Source organism: Bufo gargarizans, chromosome 4, assembly GCF_014858855.1.
Source record: "Bufo gargarizans isolate SCDJY-AF-19 chromosome 4, ASM1485885v1, whole genome shotgun sequence".
NCBI lineage: Eukaryota > Metazoa > Chordata > Amphibia > Anura > Bufonidae > Bufo > Bufo gargarizans.
Genome location: NC_058083.1, coordinates 238,422,162 through 238,445,465, shown reverse-complemented (window position 1 = coordinate 238,445,465; position 23,304 = coordinate 238,422,162). Strand labels below are relative to the sequence as shown.

Below are 23,304 nucleotides of genomic sequence, written 5' to 3'. Positions count from 1 at the left end.
GTCATTTGTGGGGTATTTATACTGCCCTGTCATTTTAGGGGCCCTAAAGCGTGAGAAGAAGTCTGGAATTAAATGTCAAAAATTTTTTACACATTTGGATTCCGTGAGGGGTATGGTGAGTTCATGTCAGATTTTATTTTTTGTCACAAGTTAGTGGAATATGAGACTTTGTAAGAAAAAAAAATCTTCTATGAACTCGCCATGCCCCTCAAAAGTGATCTTTTTATAGCGCCACAGCGATTTTACTGTGTTTTTGCAGTGATCATAAAAAAAAAATTCTGTCACTGCGGAGGGGCGGACTGAACGCAAGTGTGCGCACAAGATCAGGCCTGATCGGGCGAACACAGCGTTTTTTGTAGAGCCTATATAACATGTCCTATTCTTGTCCGCAATTGCGGACAAGAAAAGGCATTTTCTATATAGTTCTGGCAATGTGCGGATCCGCAAAATGCGGAAAGCACATTGCCGGAGTCTGTGATTTGCCGATCCGCGGTGTCCGTGTTTTGCGGATCCGTGGATTCGCGGATCCGCAAAACACATACGGACGTCTGAATGGAGCCTTACAGGGGGGTGATCAGGGAGTCTATATGGGGTGATCAGGGGTTAATAAGGGGTTAATAAGTGACAGGGGGGTGTAGTGTAGTGGTGCTTGGTGCTACTTTGCAGAGCTGCCTGTGTCCTCTGGTGGTCGATCCAAGCAAAAGGAACCACCAGAGGACCAGGTAGCAGGTATATTAGATGCTGTTATCAAAACAGCATCTAATATATCTTTTAGGGGTTAAAAAAAACGCATCTACAGCCTGCCAGCGAACGATCGCCGCTGGAAGGCTGTAGATGCACTCGTTTACCTGCCGATCCTGTGAACGCGCGCGCCTGTGTGCGCATGTTCACAGGAAATCGTGCGTCTCGCGAGAGGACGCGCCAGCGCATCCAGGAGGAATTACAGGGCTGCCGCCGGGACGCGATCCTGCGTGCGGCGGTTCTGTACTGGTTAAACAACAATAGTAACATATATTGTTGTTTTGAAGTACTGCCGCAGTACATTCATTATCCTTGTATATAAAAAATTACATTTCTGTGTATCTAAGAAAAACATAGAAACCAAAAACCCAGAAGTCAGAATAGTTCACTGAAGGTTAATAGGAAAAAGAGCACTGCAGGGTTTTACTAGAGATAAAATGCCACCGCGGAATTGTAATTTACATATTTACTGTCTGATGACTGATAAAAACTTATTTGGCCATTTATTGAAGATATGTTCTATTTGTGATCAAAATATGAAACCTAGTTTCATAACCAATTCTGTCATTTATTATGCTCCTCTATATAGTAATACTTCATCTAAGATATACTATGAGAAAAATAGGCTTAAGACTATCATAAACTAATGGAAATGGTACTTTAAGGTGTTCATCCTGAGAGAAGAGAAGACTTTCTGTTAAAGGGCTTTGCTGTTGATAAAACAAGCAGCTTAGCTGGACCAGTCAGACAGATATATGATTTTACAGAGTGAGAGTAAAAAAGTATATGACATCATGACATTACGGAGGACAGTTTAACGGTAATCTGTCACTCCAATTTTGGACCATTTTATACAGTAATACATGAGTAGCACTGTAGATATGGAGTCCCAATCATTATTTAATTTTTTTCCTACTGCCCCCCTTCCCCCCCATTCCCCCTGCTGTCAGCGCTCAGAGCTGCATTGAAATACATTGTCAGGACTGCTATGCCTACTCACAGGAGTCTATTCCATTATGTAGGAACAGCAGAACAGTCGAGACTGTGTATTCCAGTGCATCTTTGAGTGCTAACAGCAGGGGAACCGGGGCAGTAGGAAAATATAAAATAATAATCTGGACTTCTTATCTGCATGCATTACTGTAGATAGTTCAAAATCATGGTGGCAGATACTCTTTAAAGGGAATCTGTCACCTATTTTGACCATATAAAACCGTTAACATAGCAATGTGCAATAAAGTACCTTCTTACCTACACTGCATCGTCTGTGCTCCCTCCTCTCTTTGCCTACCGCACCACCCCCTCCCCACTACGTCATTTAATTTATTCACTGCACGCACCGGCCCTTGCTTCCTCCTCTCTTGGCCTACGGCGCCGCCCCCTCCCCACTACGTCATTTAATTTATTCACTGCACGCACCGGCCCTTGCTTCCTCCTCTAGAATCTCTCAGAGGCAACAGCGCTCTGATTACGTCACTGGGCTCGGCGCATGCCCACTGACACTAGTGAGGCTGTTGCCCTCTGGAGCAGGAGTATCGTGGAGGCGCAGGCACTCAGCGATACTGCACCTGCGCGGGATTTCGGAGGACAAGAGAGGAGGAAGCAAGGGCCGGTGCGTGCAGTGAATAAATTAAATGACGTAGTGGGGGGGCGCTGCCGTAGGGAAAGAGAGGAGGGAGCACAGACGATGCAGTGAATAAATTAAATGATGCAGTGGGGAGGGGGCGGCGCCGTTCGGCAAGTATGTGGGAGGACATTTATTTCTTAGGAGGTCGGCTGGGCACTGCAGGGGGGCGTTACTGGGCACTAGAGCAGAGTAATAACATCCCGCTGGGCACCTTAAGACTTCATTTGCATATCAGAAAAATCGCTTTTTAATAAGAATGAAAAGTTGAATAAAAGAAAGAAGACAAATGTAGGTAAGAAGGTACTTTATTGCACATGGCTATGTTAACGGTTTTATATGGTCAAAATAGGTGATAGATTCCCTTTAAAGCTCAGAGTAGTAAGATTGAAGGAAGTGTTGATTAGCATGATGAACTCCTCCTTCATAGAGGTGCTGCACAGGGGTGGGAGCCACATGTATAGACATCAACACTATAAATGCTAGATTTTGGTGCTTTAAGTTACTCCTCTGGTGCTGCTGATTTGTATTATTTGGAAATGGCCACATGGCGCGGTCAATACGGAAATGGGGATCGGAGATAGATTTTTAAATCTATGATAACTGCTCCTCATTGACTGCACCATAAGACTTGTCCTGCTGCCTGTAGCTGCTGACTGCATGAGATATACAGCTGAGTAGCTATTTGTGGAATATGTTTTACCACAAGTGTTATTATTTGAAGGTAATCCAAATGCAAAAAAAAAACAGGAAAATTCAAAGTTCAAACAATAGTGGCAGAAAACACACCCTAAATTAATGATTATGCATGTGGTAACCAACCGCATCCATTTCTTAGCATCATGACCACATCACAACTGCATGACAACCTCACCATTGTGGCTGTACTGTGTGGCTGTAGGTATGGTGGGGCAGATGCTGGGGCATGCAAATAATTCTATCTACATACACTATGTGGACAAAATTCTAAATCCATAGGTCTTAATATGGAGGAGTAACCCCTTTTCAGAGGAAATAGTTTCCATTCTTTTAGGAAACCAGAAGGTATAACATACACCTGGCCATGAAACAGCTGAGAAGCCAATTGTCCCATTAATTTTTGTCCCTTAACAAGTGGGAAATGCCCCAAGAACAAGCAGGAACTGAAGACAGTTGCAGTAGAGGCCTGACAGAGCATCACCAGGGATGAAACCCAGCGTCTGGTTATGTCTATGAGTTCCAGACTTCAGGCTGTAATTGACTGCAAAGGATTTGCAACCAAGTATTAAAAAGTGAAAGTTTGATTTATGATTATCATTCTGTCCCATTACATTTGGTCCCTTAACAAGTGGGGGGCACATATGCAAACTGTTGTAATTCCTACACCGTTCACTGGATTTGGATGTAAATACCCTCAAAGTAAAGCTGACAGTCTGCAGTTAAAGCACATCTTGTTCGTTTCATTTCAAATCCATTGTGGTGGTGTATAAAGACAAAAATATTAGAATTGTGCTGGTGTCTCAATATTTATGGACCTGACTGTGTATAGTATATTTCGGTAGTGCAGCATTTGTTAACGGTTTTGCTGTGCTACCGCATCTACACAGATTGAAAACTATTTGAAGAAATAATTTCTACTGGTGTGATTTACCAATTGCCCCCCAAAAAAACTGATTGAGGCAAGGGTGTGATATACCAATAATATACGTTCTACATAGTGCATTTAGATAGTGCAGCATTTGTCTGTGGTTTTGCTGCGCTACCGCATCTACACAGAATGAAAAATACTATTTGAAGAAATAGGGTGTGATATACCTTCTTCCACAAATACTGCTTTTCTATAGGGACTTTTGTCACAGGGTAATTTTGAAAATGACAGGCAGAGGAAGAGGCAGGCCATTCTGCAGGGGTGGTAGGGGTCGGGCAGATGCACCAGGCCAGAGCCAAAACGGGAAGTTGCAGTAGGTACATGCGATTACGTCAAAGGACGCACCAGACCTGGTTGAGTGGCTCAGCCTTTCGCTTCTGCACCCTCCTCATCCTCTCTATCTGCAACCTCTTCACTCTCTGTTGTGTCCACCCCCAAAGACACCACCACCATATCCCTTCCACTCGAGTCAGAGGAATTATTTTGCAATACATTCCAAGACCTTACCGATGCACAGCCATCGGATCAGGAAGAGGAGGTATCAATGGTCGCCACCCAGTATTCTGATGACAGTACCGAGATAAGCCCAAGGAGGGTGGTCCCCGCTGTTGCTGCCTAATCTGAGATCTCTAATGTCAGTGGTGGTGAAGGTGACTAATCCGATGATGACGTGTTGATGGACGTCACGTGGGTGCCCACAAGAGAGGAAGAGGAGGGAAGGTTATAGGGAGAGACGGAGCAGCAGATAGGGAGGAGAAGCAGGCAGAACTTACAGTGCACAGGAGTCAAAAATCTGACTGCTAATATATCTCAAACAAAGCATCCACCATGCACGATCACATCTGGCGCACCCAGGATGACGGCACAAGGCTCCGCAGTGTGGGCTTTGTTTAAGGTGTCCGCTGCTGACAATAGTGTTGCCATCTGCAGCCTGTGCTGTCAACGCATAAGTTGAGGTAAGCCCAACACTCACCTAGGGACGACCACCTTAAGAAGTCACCTGGCCTCCCATCACCGAGCCCAGTCGGAGCAACACCGTCAGAACCCACAAAGCCACACTCCCGATGCTCACTGTCCTGCCTCTTCTTCTCCTCTCCCCTCCCAGTTATCCTCCACTCCACCTTCCACTGCCATAAAAACTGGTGGACTCGAAGGCCTTTAGAAAATTTGTGACCATTGGAACACCACAATGGAAGGTCCCCGGAAGGAAATATTTCTCCCAGAAGGGCATCCCAGAGCTATATGGCCACGTTCAGAGGCAAGTGAATGTATCTCTGGCACACAGTGTCGGAGCCAAGATACATCTGACCACAGACATGTGGTCTAGCAAACACGAGCAGGGAAGGTACATAACTTTTACTGCCCACTGGGTGAACCTTCTGACGGCCGTCAAGCATGCAACCCGTGGCACACGTGTAGATTTTGTGTTACCGCCATGGATTGCATGCAGGCCTGCCTCTTCCTCCTCCTCCTACTCCATCCTCCGTCTCCTCCTCGGCTGACTTCTCCTTTTCCGCTGCTCCCGTCTCTTCCACTGCTCCTCCCAAGATCCCCAGAACCTATTCGACGTGCCAGGTGAGACGTTGCCATGCTGTGCTGCGTCTGTTGTGCCTGGAAGCCAAGAGCCACACTGGTCCTGCACTCCTTTCAGCTTTGCGGTCAAAGGCAGATCAGTGGCTAACCCCGCTCAATTTGACAGTTGGTAAAGTGGTGTGCGACAATGGTGCCAATCTGCTGAGCGCGCTGAAATAGGGCAAAATGACACATGTGCCATGCATGGCACATGTCCTGAAATTAGTCGTGCAGCGATTCGTTGCCAAATACCCCAGGGTCCAGGACGTCTTTCGTCAGGCCAGGAAAATATTGCCATTTTACACGGCCATCAGATGTCTGATTTGTGACTGCCTGACGTGATGGAACTCCACCTTGTATATGTTTGATAGGCTGCTCGAGTAGAAACGTGCAGTTAATGACTACCTTTACGAACTCTGCGGAAGGACAGGTTCTGGGGGGCTTGTTTTTTCTTCACTGCGCCAGTGGTTGCTCATGTGCGACACATGCAGACTTCTGCAGCCGTTTGATGAGATTACCAAACTGGTCAGTCGCAGCCAGGGCGCCATCAGTGACATCGTACCTTATGCCTTCTCTCTGGAGCATGCATTGCATCGTGTCATTGATCAAGCCGTCGAGGAGCAGGAGCAGGAAGATGAGGAAGTCGCAATGCTGGATGACTTCCCAGGGGGGGCTACTCCATCTGAGACAAGTCAACAACAGGAGTCTGAAGAGGAGTCAGAGGAGGATGGTGCCGGGGTGAAGGAGGAGCAAGAAGTGCATGCTTTAAAAGTTTCTGGGATCCCTTGTGTTGTCCATGGATGGGGGGAGGAGAACAAGGATGACATTATGCTGGATGATGAGCAGGAGCCAGGCCACTCCACCGCTTCCAGTTTAGTGCAAATGGGGGCCTTCATGCTCCAGTGTTTTTAAGAGGAACCCTCGTATAAAAATCATAAAGGGCAAGGACCAGTACTGGGTGGCAACATACTTAGACCCCCGGTACAAACACAAAATGGCAGAAATGTTACCACCATCACAGAGGGCTGTCAGAATGCTGCACTTCAAGGCCTTGCTTTGAGAAATACTGCATTCTGCTTTTGCGGGCACTGGCAGAGGAATTGCCCCTTACAGAGAAACAGTTGCAGGTACCAATCCAACAGCGCATGGAAGAAGAGGGCGGTTTGAAGATGTGATGGTCACTTCGGATATGAGATCATTCTTGTAGCCAACCCATCGACAGCTGTTCTACGGATCCAGCCTCAGGGAACACCTAGACCGACAGCTGTCCGACTACATCGGGTTAACGGCCAATATGGACGCTCTGAGAAGCGATGAACCCCTGGACTACTGGGTGTGCAGGCTTGACCTGTGGCCAGAGCTGGCACAATTTGCCATGGAACTCTTGGCTTGCCCCTCGTCCAGTGTCCTGTCCGAAAGGACGTTCAGTGCAGCAGGGGGGATCGTGACCAATAAGCCCACTCGATAAGCCCACTCGGACTACCTTGCATTTCTAAAAATGAATGAGGCATGGATCTCCGAGTAATTCAACACATGTGACGAGTCGAACATGTTTGATTGAAATTCCTTATGACAGCCCACAAAAATCTGCCACCACCCAGAACAAATCATGGTCCCTGTCTTAGGTAAATATAGTGGCATAAAAGGCCTTTTATGTCCATTTAATGCCTAATTGTTTTGGTCTGTACTGGCCAAAAGTTACATATTTATCCTGTAACTGCCTAATGTACCTCCAGCCACAGAATCCAAAGTTCTTTGCTGTCAGGTGAATGCCTATTGGCTAATTTTTGGGGCCTGCACTGGCCGACAGTTACATTTTTTCCTCTGACTACCTAATGTACCTCCAGCCACAGAATCCAAAGTTCTTTGCTGTCAGGTGAATGCCTATTGGCAAATTTTTTGGGCCTGTACTGGCCGACAGTTACATATTTATCCTGTAACCGCCTAATATACCTCAAGCCACAGAATCCCAAATTCTTTGCTGTCAGTTGAATGCTTATTGGCTAATTTTTAGGGCCTGTACTGGCCTCTAGTTACATATTTATCCTGTGAACACCTAATGTACCTCCAGCCACAGAATCCAAAGTTCTTTGCTGTCAGGTGAATGCCTATTGGTTAATTTTTGGGGCCTAAACTGACGACAGTTACATATTTATCCTGTGAACGCCTAATGTACCTCCAGCCACAGAATCCAAAGTTCTTTGCTGTCAGGTGAACGCCTATTGGCAAATTTTTGGGGCCTGTACTGGCCGACATTTACATATTTATCCTGTGAACGCATAATGTACCTCCAGCCACAGAATTCTACAAAGTTGCGTGCCGTCAGCTGAATGCCTATTGGCTAATTTTTGGGGTCTGTACTGGCAAGTTCTCACAACAATACTTAGTACACCAATCACTAATATCTCATGAGACCTTATAAAATGTATAGTTGTGTGTACCGCGAAAAAAGAAATCACATCATTAGGGATTTTCTCAATGGCGCTTTTTTTAAACACTCGATCTGCATATACAGCGATTGTTATAACATGCATGTGAAATGTAATCAAATACACTGCTACTGCTGATCAGAAATTCTTCTTTAACGTCGCGAAAATTGTTGCCAACCATCTTTTCTGATTGCATCCAACTTCGGTCTGGTGGAAACCCAGTTGCTGTAGTAGGCCACTCATATTTTACGCATGTGCATAGGCGAAAATTATATTGCCGATATTTTGCATTTAAAAAAATGAATGGAGATCGCAAATTTGAATAATACATCTGGTATGTCACTGTCCATGTTGTGGGACGATTTGTGCACTTCTTGTAATTATTTGGTGGCTGCAGATATGAGCTGAAGGTTTTTCAGGTTCAACTACCATTAAAGTTAATGGGGCCCGTCACGAAATTGCGGTTAGCGAACATTTGATCGCGTTTGCGCGATTGCGTTCGCAAACCGTCCCGGCCGATGTTTGTTAATCACTAATGGTCATCTCAAAGAAATAGGGAAGTTTTGTTTTAATTTTATCTTGCAGTTAAATGGATAATTTGACTAATCTTTTTAAGCACTTTTATGATTTGGTAAGCAAATATCTGTCACTGGAGAATTTTACTGGTTTCTGTTTTGCTCATGACACCATATTTGTTTTACTTTTTTTGCATTGTCAGCTGTCAACTTTCAGGAATTTAATCTTGACAGCATTAGGAAACATGTTGAACAAAGACTATAATAATTCTTCTGAGTTTACTGCTCTAGCTGCTCAGATCGCAACGTATTATGGTGACAGATGTTGGAACTGATGTGGTTTGCATGTTAGATCATTAGTAAGCAGCATGCTGCCTTGCTGTGTACTACAAGACCTTTGATTCCTAATGAAGACCATGTGTATACATTTAATAAGATGACTGTTACAAGGGCATGAGAAACATCACTTATGTATAAAATTAGTGTCGGACTTTGTGGTAAATGCTGTTTACACAGCATTGAACATCCAATAACGTTGTATCAAATGACAGTCATCTATATGTCAGTGTCTGCTTGTACCATTGTCACTATAACATGGCCAAATTAACAAAGCAATCAAGAAGTCTGCAGTGATGCCTGCACGTACAGTCAGGGCCGTTTGAAGGAATTTGGGGGCCCCAAGCATAATAGACATGGAGGGCCCCCCCCCCCCCCAGTAACTTTTCCCTCTGCCGGTGTATCGTTACATTACCCTACTTCATGAGATTTCCCTACCTCCTGACTTCCCGTCGCACTGCTAATGACGTGAGGAGGAGTTCCTGAGTTTTGACGATCTGCGCATGCGCAAACCGACAGTTTATGGAAAATCTCAGCGGAGTTCAGCTTCACACAGAACAGTGCGCATGCGCCGGCCGGAGTTAGCCGCGCTTGTCCCTACTGAGTTAGCCGCGCTTGTCCCTACTGAGGCTCTCCTGCGCATGCGCAGTGTCCGTGTAAAGCTAAACTCCGCTGAGATTTTCCATAAACTGTCGGTTTGTGCATGCGCAGATCGTCAAAACTCAGGAACGCCTCCTCGCGTCATTAGCAGTGCGACGGGAAGTCAGGAGGTAGGGAAATCTCACGAGGTAGGGTAGTATAACGGTTGTGACTAAATCCCATGACTGGGAGGGACCTGGTCCACCCAGTCATGGGATTTAGCCGGCTCTGCAGCAGCTGTCTCTTTCCCATAACTGGTAAGGACCTTTTTTCAGCATGTTCACCCCACACACACACACACACACACACACAGCCAGCATGTTCACCCCCCCCCCCCACACACACACACTTTCCCAGCATGTTCAGCCCCCCTCCCCTCAACACATTTTTGTGTATCCACCATAATCACTGCTGTTTCCCTGAGTGTAAATACCAGTCGGTAAACATATGTGATAAGAACGGGCTCCCTCCGCAAAGTTCTTCCCTCCTCCCGCCGCCAGCACTATAATCACTGCTGTTTCCTCAAGTGTAAATACCAGTCTGTAAATATACGTGATAAGAACGGGTTCCCTCAGCCACAGGCAGTCAAGACTAGAGCATCCAGTGTAAATACCTGTGGTAAAGACAGGCACTGGTTCTGCTCTCCTCTCACTTCAGACGCCATCACTCTGAGTGAATGAGGAAGGATGCTTCCGCTTTGCGGTCACGTGATTTCAGTATGTCACGTGCCTCCTTGACGTCACAAGGTCCCTCCGAGTCATGGGATTTAGCCTTTACCGTAGTATAACGCTACACCGGCCGCCGTGGTAACCAGGAGTGCTGCAGCCGCCTGAGGCTCTCTATAGAGCGCTCAGGCGGCTGCAGCCTTAAAAGAAGCAAAACAAGCACCGGCTCTGTTTGGGGCCCCGGGCCAGCTCGGGGCCCCAAGCAATTGCTTGTTTTGCCTGTCCGTTAGCGACGGGCCTGCGTACAGTATAAGTGTGCCTCACATCATGACTGCAGTGAAAGATCAGTGGGGACCACCAGAGTGGAGCTGCTGGAGTGTGAGGAATTAAGAAAGGAGTGTGTATATAAAGTATATATATATATATATATATATATATATATATATACAGTACAGACCAAAAGTTTGGACACACCTTCTCATTCAAAGAGTTTTCTTTATTTTCATGACTATGAAAATTGTAGATTCACACTGTAGGCATCAAAACTATGAATTAACACATGTGGAATTATATACTTATCAAAAAAGTATGAAACAACTGAAAATATGTCATATTCTAGGTTCTTCAAAGTAGCCACCTTTTGCTTGGATTACTGCTTTACACACTCTTGGCATTCTCTTGATGAGCTTCAAAAGGTAGTCACCTGAAATGGTCTTCCAACAGTCTTGAAGGAGTTCCCAGAGATGCTTAGCACTTGTTGGCCCTTTTGCCTTTACTCTGCAGTCCAACTCACCCCAAACCGCCTCGATTGGGTTCAGGTCCGGTGACTGTGGAGGTCATCTGGCACAGCACCCCATCACTCTCCTTCATGGTCAAATAGCCCTTACACAGCCTGGAGGTGTGTTTGGGGTCATTGTCCTGTTGAAAAATAAATGATGGTCCAACTAAATGCAAACCGGATGGAATAGCATGCCGCTGCAAGATGTTGTGGTAGCCATGCTGGTTCAGTATGCCTTCAATTTTGAATAAATCCCCAACAGTGTCACCAGCAAAGCACCCCCACACCATCACACCTCCTCCTCCATGCTTCACGGTGGGAACCAGGCATGTAGAGTCCATCCGTTCACCTTTTCTGCGTCGGACAAAGACACGGTGGTTGGAACCAAAGATCTCAAATTTGGACTCATCAGACCAAAGCACAGATTTCCACTGGTCTAATGCCCATTCCTTGTGTTCTTTAGCTCAAACAAGTCTCTTCTGCTTGTTGCCTGTCCTTAGCAGTGGTTTCCTAGCAGATATTCTACCATGAAGGCCTGATTCACACAGTCTCCTCTTAAAAGTTGTTCTAGAGATGTGTCTGCTGCTAGAACTCTGTGTCGCATTGACTTGGTCTCTAATCTGAGCTGCTGTTAACCTGCGATTTCTGAGGCTGGTGACTCGGATGAACTTATCCTCTGCAGCAGAGGTGACTCTTGGTCTTCCTTTCCTGGGGTGGTCCGCATGTGAGCCAGTTTCTTTGTAGCGCTTAATGGTTTTCGTTACTGCACTTGGGGACACTTTCAAAGTTTTCCCAATTTTTCGTACTGACTGACCTTCATTTCTTAAAGTAATGATGGCCACTCGATTTTCTTTACTTAGCTGCTTTTCTTGCCATAATACAAATTCTAACAGTCTATTCAGTAGGACTATCAGCTGTGTATCCACCTGACTTCTCCACAGCGCAACTGATGGTCCCAACCCCAGTTATAAGGCAAGAAATCCTACTTATTGGGCACAACTGTGAAGTGAAAACCATTTCAGGTGACTACCTCTTGAAGCTCATCAAGAGAATGCCAAGAGTGTGCAAAGCAGTAATCAAAGCAAAAGGTGGCTACTTTGAAGAACCTAGAATATGACATGAGTTGTTTCAATTCCACATGTGTTAATTCATAGTTTTGATGCCTTCATTGTGAATCTACAATTTTCATAGTCATGAAAATAAAGAAAACTCTTTGAATGAGAAGGTGTGTCCAAACTTTTGGTTTGTACTGTGTATATATATATATATATATATATATATTAAACATAGTAGGTGCAAGAGCATAAACAAGACAAGGGACTACTATAGATTTTTTTTAATGCTGATAACCGTATAATTGCATGTACTAAACAGGTAGGAAATGGTTATTTGTAAAAGAAGTAGCGTTCAACAGCACAGTATAGCCATTTCGCTATCTGATAGTGAACGCAATTGACCTGCATTAAAAGATAAATAGAAGAGGCTCTATACTAATTGATGCAAAGAGCTAAAGTGCTTCAGGGTCAAGGAAAAATGAAGACGGTTTCCAAGCCATCACTTTAATCAACCATTTTACAAACACTGTATAAGCAGATCTATTTATAAACTTGCTCGCCAATATTATTTTAGTGACATTACACATCTTTCTAAAGGCACATTACTGCTACTAAATATACTGAGTGCAGATGCAACGGCTCGAGATCGGCACATAATAACAAATACCTCCTGCCTGCCATTAACAAAATAACACTGTAAACACTTTACAGCCTTAAAACGATAGATTTTCACTGCTTGTTACATAAAATTCAGCATCGTTTGACACATTAATACACTCAGATGAACCTTAAGTGTCTTAAATCAGCCAACTACTGTAGTTTACTGTAGCATCTACAGGGAACTAGTGTTGAGATGCTCCTGGTTTTCCAATTGCTTTTCAAATTATCTCTTGAAATCTGGTTTTGAAAGTCTTCTCTCATCACTTTATACTGAATTTTAGTTTGAAAGATGCACCCAAGGTTTAGACAACAGAAAATTAGAAGAAGAAAAAATACTTTCTACTACTTTTTAGAACAATATGATAAAACATTTCAAGTGTGGATACTTAGTATAATTAATATAAATAAAATAACATTTCAATCAAAATTGTAGAATAAAGAGCTACCCAGAGTATACCCTATAAGTGTCTAGAATATGAGGAAAAAAATGAACCCCTTTCTAGCTGGCTGAGATTAGAAAGAGCTTAAAGGGAGAGATGATTTAACCTCTCATATCTCTGGATTGGGAGCAGCTATAAACCTTATTCGGGTCTTGTTTTAAAGCTGAGTGTCTGAGATTTGCAACATCACAATTACAGCATTACCTTCATTATATGAGGAGATATAGCTGTTAGAAATCAGGTCGGGAGTAAAAGTATGGGAAATCTGCTTTCACATTTAGCTGCAATCATTCCTGATCAAATTTAACAGCTATATTTCCTGATATAGTAGAGATAATGCTGTGATTCTGATTTTGTTTTTAAGCTTTGACTGTTAACTGTCAAACAAGACCATATCTCTAGCTGCTCCTAATCCAGAGATATGATTGGTTAAAACAGGCCAACCCCCTCACCCTGTTGGAGGAGCTCTGCAGTGAACTCTGCTGAAAGTCTTATGGTTGCCTAGGCAAGCACTCAAGTGCTGTAATAGTGCTGAAGGCCCCTGCTAACTTTTTCTTGCTAAAAAAATGTTTATTATTGTCCAAAAAATACATAAATACATATGATAGAGGATATCAGGATGCTAAGATTTCATTACTCTGACACTAAAACTGGTGTTTGTTATTATTTACTGCATTCACCAGTCACAACATGACATATTGGAATAATTTGTAAGGCTGAAAAAGACATACAATTAGTTCATCCAGTTTAGGCTACTATTCTGCAATTTGTTTCCTGAGATAAGCAAAACCTCCAATGAGGTTGAAACCAATTTTCATCCCTATTTCAAATTTCTGGCTTCATAACTCTTTTTCAATAATCTAGTAATTATAACCTGTAATATTATTACACTCCAGAAATATATCCGGAATCCTCTTGAACTCTTATACCCATATCTCCTTATATCACTGCTCTTACAGTAAAAATTCCCCTTCTTTGTTATAATTAAATCATGAGAGACATCCATGTAAAGGCTTTTATTAGTTTACTCCCTTTTAATTAGTATTTTTTTACACAGAGGGCATGCTCACCAGGCATTTTTTAATGCCTGAATATTGGTGCAGGCTCCACACCTAAATTCTAACAGTAGCCACATGGTGTCTGTCTTCAATTGTTTAAATAAACAAGTGTGCTAAGAAGAGATATGTCACTTTTTGGCATGGTGTGCAGATACAGTAGAGGCAGCTTGAAGTTGCAGTGGATGCCTGCTCATGGTTAAGCTCCATTCAGAGCTAAGCTCCAAGTGGGTCCTTGACATTGAAAGTGAACCAGAAACCACAGTGGTGAATGTACCCTAAGAAACCCTTACTTTGATAATCTCTCTGGAAACTGTAGCTCATCCATTACATGTATTACTTTTATTATTTTGGTTGCATACAAGGATAGAAAACAAACGGCAATAAAGTCATTTTAGCCCACATGCATTCACTAAGGAAAAAAACAACAACTATCCTTTGATGATTTTCATAGCTTTTTTAGATCATGACTACCCCACTTATCTGAATTTACTATGTGGCAGACCTTTGCATGTCAAGGGCATTTGTTGTCATGTGTGGCTTGCAAACAACATCCACCTCTATATTCACATTATTTTTATGAGTATATACAGTAAGTTTGAATATTGAAGTAAGTGGTGGTCTGAATCCACGAAAGGTCTCCAAGACAAAATGATACCTCACAAGTCTCACTGCGCCAAAGAGAACGTGAAAAGTCAAAGCAGTTATTGGGCCTGATCTAAGAAAACTTGCTTCCAAAAAAAACTAGTACTGCTGCCTCAAGCTCCTGGCCTGTACATTTTAATCCTAATAATTTCTTATTATAAAATATAGTTATTAAAATTGATTTCCACATGCTTATTTTTGGTTCTGTTCACATTTCCACCAAAGTTTCCATGTGTTCTGCTACGTCAGCAGCAATAAAATAAAAATAACACAGAGCTGGATCTGTCCTATAACAGACACCAATGCTACTCTTCTGACCCTAATAGCTTATAATGGGTCATTTGGGTTTCTGTCATGGTGTCCTTCATTTTGACAAAAAGAGTAGCTCAGTCTCAGACAAAATTTTACACAAACATGCATTTTAAATTGTTATTTTGCTAGGACATGACATGTACAAAATGTTCTCTTTTAATAACATGATTTCTAAGAATAGTGACAGAAATATTCAGAATAAGCTATTAGCAAAAGCATAGATTAGAGGACTTTTTGAAACATTGTATACTTTTAAATATGTCTGTTCATAAAACCAAGAATAAACAATAAATTCAATATTATCTTCAATAGAAATTAGTAATGAAATAAATATAAAAGATACGTACACTTACATTGTTCAGATGAGCAAGTTCAATCTCTACCAAGGAATCAGAATATTTTGGCTCTGGATGGATCGTAACAACGATTATCTTAGAATTTACCACTGTAAAATTTCTGAAAAAGAAAAAAAAAGAAAGTTATGATATTTAGACACCAAGTGAATACTAGTTAACTATACAGTACATAGTCTCCATTTTACTGACTTCTAGTCAACTAGAATTTGTTTCAATCATTCTCTCTATCCCATAATGTAACAAATGGCAAGCATATTATTTTACAAAGTTTTGTTGGTATACTCTGTCACATCCAGTAATGTCTGCAAAAAAACAAGCTTTGCTTTGTTAAGAGAATTGTGTTTGAAGTTCCAAGGGGTGCCCAGACGTGTATGTGTCCAATTTGTTTTTGGAATTGTGAATTTAGTTCATAGATCCCAATCAATTTTATTTTCTGACACGTAGAGAAATTTCACTTCATTAAAGTGTCTTTTTCTTCTAAAAAAAATATAAAGTCAAAATAAAATGATATGAAAATTCTCCATTCTGTTAAGCTCCGACAGTTGATAAGCCATGAAATGTTGACAATGTAAGACTTAAAGGGAATGTGTCACCATGTTATGCTGCCCTATAGTAGTGTCTGACAAAATACATGATAGTGTTGTGTCACTTTTAATGTGAAGTCATTTTCATAATGTTTGCTTTGTGAATCAAGACCACTCATATTCTTTAGCTGTGCCCACTCCTACTTGATGCTGATTGAAAGCTTTCTGCCTATTACTGAGCATAAGGAGAGCACTGTCAATCAGTGGCAGGTACTGTAGATGAGGGCGCTCACCATTCATGAATACAAAGGAGCACAGGCACATCTAGGCTATGGGAGCACTCCTGGCTCACACACTGCCCATCTCACGCTGCAGCTAATAAACGGTGAAAGCGACTGTATGTTGAGAATTAAGTGACATCTCACTATGTTCCAGGTGTTTGATACTGCGTTATACTGAGCTCAGATAGGGCAGCATAAACCTGGTGACATGGTGACGGATTCCATTTAGGAGAAACAACTTCCCTTACCCACTACCTACAAATTGTAATAGACAACATAAAATCCTTCTGCAGATTCCTGAAGCCGGTTACATGTTCCTGATCGTCAAAGTTTTGGCTACACATTTGATGCAAGAAACCATCAAGAAATCAACATAAGGTGATCAGGTGATCAAATCTGAGTGGTGCTGCTTCTGCATGAGTATTTCATATTCTCATTGTGCTTGTATGGGCTTTTTCTGTCCAGCTCATTTTTATCCCATCCCTCAATCTGAAGGTATGACTTTCTGATGGGAAAAAAATAAAAAGTTTCTTAGCAAACTGACTTCAGGGCCTTATGTGAGTGATCACATTCTTCATGCAGAAGTTGGTACCATAGTGCTGCTCATATAATATATCATTTTCTGTTGAGAGAGGCTTAGACAATTGCTCTACTATTTCTCTACAATGTCTAAAAGTTTATGACAGCATACAAAAAGAGCATCTGGATGCATAAAACTCATGTATTTTTCACAGTGGAGATTATATATTGAAAGTAGTGGTCTGCTTTCTATAATACTGGTGTAAATACTGTGAAAAAGTGTTTGCACGCTTCAACACTATCACTATATATTTTTCACATAAGCCATAAGGCAGATTTTCAAATACAGTATGCAGTAACACAGTTCAGGACAGACAATTCTAAGATGTGCCAGTTTTATTACAGTGTATATAATGATAATCCACGGCACACCAATCTCTTTTTGTTTTGCAAAATTTATTATAGGTGCAAAAGAATTATTATTCACAGGTTTCGTCAATATTTGACTAGTTGCGCCATAATTATGATATAACAAATCACATATATTTGTGGGCCATGATAATTCCCGACGTTTCGGTCCTGTCAAAGACCTTTATCAAGGGATCTAGGCCGATTAGCAAGCAGCATGGTATGGGCGCCATGCTGCTTGCTAATCGGCCTAGATCCCTTGATAAAGGTCTTTGACAGGACCGAAACGTCGGGAATTATCATGGCCCACAAATATATGTGATTTGTTATATCATAATTAGGGATGAGCGAACTCGAACTGTATAGTTCGGGTTCGTACCGAATTTTGGGGTGTCCGTGACACGGACCCGAACCCGGACATTTTCGTAAAAGTCCGGGTTCGGGTTCGGGTTCGGTGTTCGTCGCTTTCTTGGCGCTTTTGTGACGCTTTCTTGGCGCTTTTTGAAAGGCTGCAAAGCAGCCAATCAACAAGCGTCATACTACTTGCCCCAAGAGGCCATCACAGCCATGCCTACTATTGGCATGGCTGTGATTGGCCAGAGCACCATGTGACCCAGCCTCTATTTAAGCTGGAGTCACATAGCGCCGCCCGTCACTCTGCTCTGATTAGCGTAGGGAGAGGTTGCGGCTGCGACAGTAGGGCGAGATTAGGCAGATTAACTCCTCCAAAGGACTTGATTAACTGATCGATCTGCAGCTGTGGATCATTGAGCTGCTGATCCTCAATTGCTCACTGTTTTTAGGCTGCCCAGACCGTTTGTCAGTCACATTTTTCTGGGGTGATCGGCGGCCATTTTGTGTCTTGTGGTGCGCCAGCACAAGCTGCGACCAAGTGCATTTAACCCTCAATGGTGTGGTTGTTTTTTGGCTAAAGCCTACATCAGGGTGAAGCTGTCACACCAAGTGCATTTAACCAGCAATAGTCTGTTCATTTTTTGGCCATATACAAAATCAGGGGCAAGCTGCGCCTGTCACCAAGTGCATTTAACCCTCAATGGTGTGGTTGTTTTTTGGCTAAAGCCTACATCAGGGTGAAGCTGTCACACCAAGTGCATTTAACCAGCAATAGTCTGTTCATTTTTTGGCCATATACAAAATCAGGGGCAAGCTGCGCCTGTCACCAAGTGCATTTAACCCTCAATGGTGTGGTTGTTTTTTGGCTAAAGCCTACATCAGGGTGAAGCTGTCACACCAAGTGCATTTAACCAGCAATAGTCTGTTCATTTTTTGGCCATATACAAAATCAGGGGCAAGCTGCGCCTGTCACCAAGTGCATTTAACCCTCAATGGTGTGGTTGTTTTTTGGCTAAAGCCTACATCAGGGTGAAGCTGTCACACCAAGTGCATTTAACCAGCAATAGTCTGTTCATTTTTTGGCCATATACAAAATCAGGGGCAAGCTGCGCCTGTCACCAAGTGCATTTAACCCTCAATGGTGTGGTTGTTTTCTGGCTAAAGCCTACATCAGGGTGAAGCTGTCACACCAAGTGCATTTAACCAGCAATAGTCTGTTTATTTTTTGGCCATATACTACATCAGGGGCAAGCTGCGCCCGTCACCAAGTGCATTTAACCCTCAGTAGTGTGGTTGGTCAAGCTGTGACACCAAGTGCATTTAACCAGCAATAGTCTGTTCATTTTTTGGCCATATACTACATCAGGGGCAAGCTGCGCCCGTCACCAAGTGCATTTAACCAGCAATAGTGTGGTTATTTTTTGGCCATATCCCAGTCTAATTCTGTCACTAAATCCATACCGGTCACCCAGCGCCTAAATACTAGGCCTCAAATTTATATCCCGCTAAATCTCTCGTTACCGCTGTCCTGTTGTAGCTGGGAAAGTTATTTAGTGTCCGTCAAAGCACATTTTTTGTTCTGGGTTGAAGTACAATTCCCAATTTAGCAATTTCATAATTTAGTGGTTTCTGCTATATCAGAGCTATTTGAAATCTATCCCTAAAAGGGTATATAATATTCAAGGTGCACATTGGGTCATTCAGAATAACTTCACACACACCCGCTACTGTGTATTTTCAAGTCTAATTCTGTCACTAAACCCATACCTGTCACCCAGCGCCTAAATACTAGGCCTCAAATTTATATCCTGCTAAATCTCTCGTTACCGCTGTCCTGTTGTAGCTGGGAAAGTTATTTAGTGTCCGTCAAAGCACATTTTTTGTTCTGGGTTGAAGTACAATTCCCAATTTAGCAATTTCATAATTTAGTGGTTTCTGCTATATCAGAGCTATTTGAAATCTATCCCTAAAAGGGTATATAATATTCAAGGTGCACATTGGGTCATTCAGAATAACTTCACACACACCCGCTACTGTGTATTTTCAAGTCTAATTCTGTCACTAAACCCATACCTGTCACCCAGCGCCTAAATACTAGGCCTCAAATTTATATCCTGCTAAATCTCTCGTTACCGCTGTCCTGTTGTAGCTGGGAAAGTTATTTAGTGTCCGTCAAAGCACATTTTTTGTTCTGGGTTGAAATACAATTCCCAATTTAGCAATTTCATAATTTAGTGGTTTCTGCTATATCAGAGCTATTTGAAATCTATCCCTAAAAGGGTAGATCATATTGAAGGTGCACATAGGGTCATTCAGAATAACTTCACACACACCCGCTACTGTGTATTTCCAAGTCTAATTCTGTCACTAAACCCATACCTGTCACCCAGCGCCTAAATACTAGGCCTCAAATTTATATCCCGCTAAATCTCTCGTTACCGCTGTCCTGTTGTAGCTGGGAAAGTTATTTAGTGTCCGTCAAAGCACATTTTTTGTTCTGGGTTGAAGTACAATTCCCAATTTAGCAATTTCATAATTTAGTGGTTTCTGCTATATCAGAGCTATTTGAAATCTATCCCTAAAAGGGTATATAATATTCAAGGTGCACATTGGGTCATTCAGAATAACTTCACACACACCCGCTACTGTGTATTTCCAAGTCTAATTCTGTCACTAAACCCATACCTGTCACCCAGCGCCTAAATACTAGGCCTCAAATTTATATCCTGCTAAATCTCTCGTTACCGCTGTACTGTTGTTGCTTGGAAAGATATTTAGTGTCCGTCAAAGCACATTTTTTGTTCTGGGTTGAAGTACAATTCCCAATTTAGCAATTTCATAATTTAGTGGTTTCTGCTATATCAGAGCTATTTGAAATCTATCCCTAAAAGGGTATATAATATTCAAGGTGCACATTGGGTCATTCAGAATAACTTCACACACACCCGCTACTGTGTATTTTCAAGTCTAATTCTGTCACTAAACCCATACCTGTCACCCAGCGCCTAAATACTAGGCCTCAAATTTATATCCTGCTAAATCTCTCGTTACCGCTGTCCTGTTGTAGCTGGGAAAGTTATTTAGTGTCCGTCAAAGCACATTTTTTCTTCTGGGTTGAAATACAATTCCCAATTTAGCAATTTCATAATTTAGTGGTTTCTGCTATATCAGAGCTATTTGAAATCTATCCCTAAAAGGGTAGATCATATTGAAGGTGCACATAGGGTCATTCAGAATAACTTCACACACACCCGCTACTGTGTATTTCCAAGTCTAATTCTGTCACTAAACCCATACCTGTCACCCAGCGCCTAAATACTAGGCCTCAAATTTATATCCCGCTAAATCTCTCGTTACCGCTGTCCTGTTGTAGCTGGGAAAGTTATTTAGTGTCCGTCAAAGCACATTTTTTGTTCTGGGTTGAAGTACAATTCCCAATTTAGCAATTTCATAATTTAGTGGTTTCTGCTATATCAGAGCTATTTGAAATCTATCCCTAAAAGGGTATATAATATTCAAGGTGCACATTGGGTCATTCAGAATAACTTCACACACACCCGCTACTGTGTATTTCCAAGTCTAATTCTGTCACTAAACCCATACCTGTCACCCAGCGCCTAAATACTAGGCCTCAAATTTATATCCTGCTCAATCTCTCGTTACCGCTGTACTGTTGTTGCTTGGAAAGATATTTAGTGTCCGTCAAAGCACATTTTTTGTTCTGGGTTGAAGTACAATTCCCAATTTAGCAATTTCATAATTTAGTGGTTTCTGCTATATCAGAGCTATTTGAAATCTATCCCTAAAAGGGTATATAATATTCAAGGTGCACATTGGGTCATTCAGAATAACTTCACACACACCCGCTACTGTGTATTTTCAAGTCTAATTCTGTCACTAAACCCATACCTGTCACCCAGCGCCTAAATACTAGGCCTCAAATTTATATCCTGCTAAATCTCTCGTTACCGCTGTCCTGTTGTAGCTGGGAAAGTTATTTAGTGTCCGTCAAAGCACATTTTTTCTTCTGGGTTGAAATACAATTCCCAATTTAGCAATTTCATAATTTAGTGGTTTCTGCTATATCAGAGCTATTTGAAATCTATCCCTAAAAGGGTAGATCATATTGAAGGTGCACATAGGGTCATTCAGAATAACTTCACACACACCCGCTACTGTGTATTTCCAAGTCTAATTCTGTCACTAAACCCATACCTGTCACCCAGCGCCTAAATACTAGGCCTCAAATTTATATCCCGCTAAATCTCTCGTTACCGCTGTCCTGTTGTAGCTGGGAAAGTTATTTAGTGTCCGTCAAAGCACATTTTTTGTTCTGGGTTGAAGTACAATTCCCAATTTAGCAATTTCATAATTTAGTGGTTTCTGCTATATCAGAGCTATTTGAAATCTATCCCTAAAAGGGTATATAATATTCAAGGTGCACATTGGGTCATTCAGAATAACTTCACACACACCCGCTACTGTGTATTTCCAAGTCTAATTCTGTCACTAAACCCATACCTGTCACCCAGCGCCTAAATACTAGGCCTCAAATTTATATCCTGCTCAATCTCTCGTTACCGCTGTACTGTTGTTGCTTGGAAAGATATTTAGTGTCCGTCAAAGCACATTTTTTGTTCTGGGTTGAAGTACAATTCCCAATTTAGCAATTTCATAATTTAGTGGTTTCTGCTATATCAGAGCTATTTGAAATCTATCCCTAAAAGGGTATATAATATTCAAGGTGCACATTGGGTCATTCAGAATAACTTCACACACACCCGCTACTGTGTATTTTCAAGTCTAATTCTGTCACTAAACCCATACCTGTCACCCAGCGCCTAAATACTAGGCCTCAAATTTATATCCTGCTAAATCTCTCGTTACCGCTGTACTGTTGTTGCTGGGCAAGATATTTAGTGTCCGTCAAAGCACATTTTTTGTTCTGGGTTGAAATACAATTCCCAATTTAGCAATTTCATAATTTAGTGGTTCCTGCTATATCAGAGCTATTTGAAATCTATCCCAAAAAGGGTATATAATATTCAAGGTGCACATAGGGTCATTCAGAATAACTTCACACACACGCTTCTGTGCATTTCCAAGTCTAATTCTGTCACTAAATCCATACCGGTCACCCAGCGCCTAAATACTAGGCCTCAAATTTATATCCCGCTGAATTTGAATACAATACATTGGGCCAAATAATATATTTGTTGTTGTGGTGAACCATAACAATGAGAAAAACATCTAGTAAGGGACGCGGACGTGGACATGGTCGTGGTGGTGTTAGTGGACCCTCTGGTGCTGGGAGAGGACGTGGCCGTTCTGCCACATCCACACGTCCTAGTGTACCAACTACCTCAGGTCCCAGTAGCCGCCAGAATTTACAGCGATATATGGTGGGGCCCAATGCCGTTCTAAGGATGGTAAGGCCTGAGCAGGTACAGGCATTAGTCAATTGGGTGGCCGACAGTGGATCCAGCACGTTCACATTATCTCCCACCCAGTCTTCTGCAGAAAGCGCACAGATGGCGCCTGAAAACCAACCCCATCAGTCTGTCACATCACCCCCATGCATACCAGGGAAACTGTCTCAGCCTCAAGTTATGCAGCAGTCTCTTATGCTGTTTGAAGACTCCGCTGGCAGGGTTTCCCAAGGGCATCCACCTAGCCCTTCCCCAGCGGTGAAAGACATAGAATGCACTGACGCACAACCACTTATGTTTCCTGATGATGAGGACATGGGAATACCACCTCAGCATGTCT

General features: G+C 42.4%; 1 protein-coding gene across 2 annotated transcripts in view; it reads right to left on the bottom strand.

Moving 5' to 3' along the window:
• The window catches only part of ADGRB3 (adhesion G protein-coupled receptor B3), a 1,058,998-nt gene that overhangs the window by 336,468 nt on the left and 699,226 nt on the right, over positions 1–23,304 (bottom strand). For both annotated transcript variants that reach the window (XM_044289463.1, XM_044289464.1), the window contains exon 15: positions 15,447–15,549. In XM_044289463.1, coding sequence (XP_044145398.1) covers positions 15,447–15,549 — 103 coding nt within the window. The remainder of the gene's footprint in view (positions 1–15,446; positions 15,550–23,304) is intronic.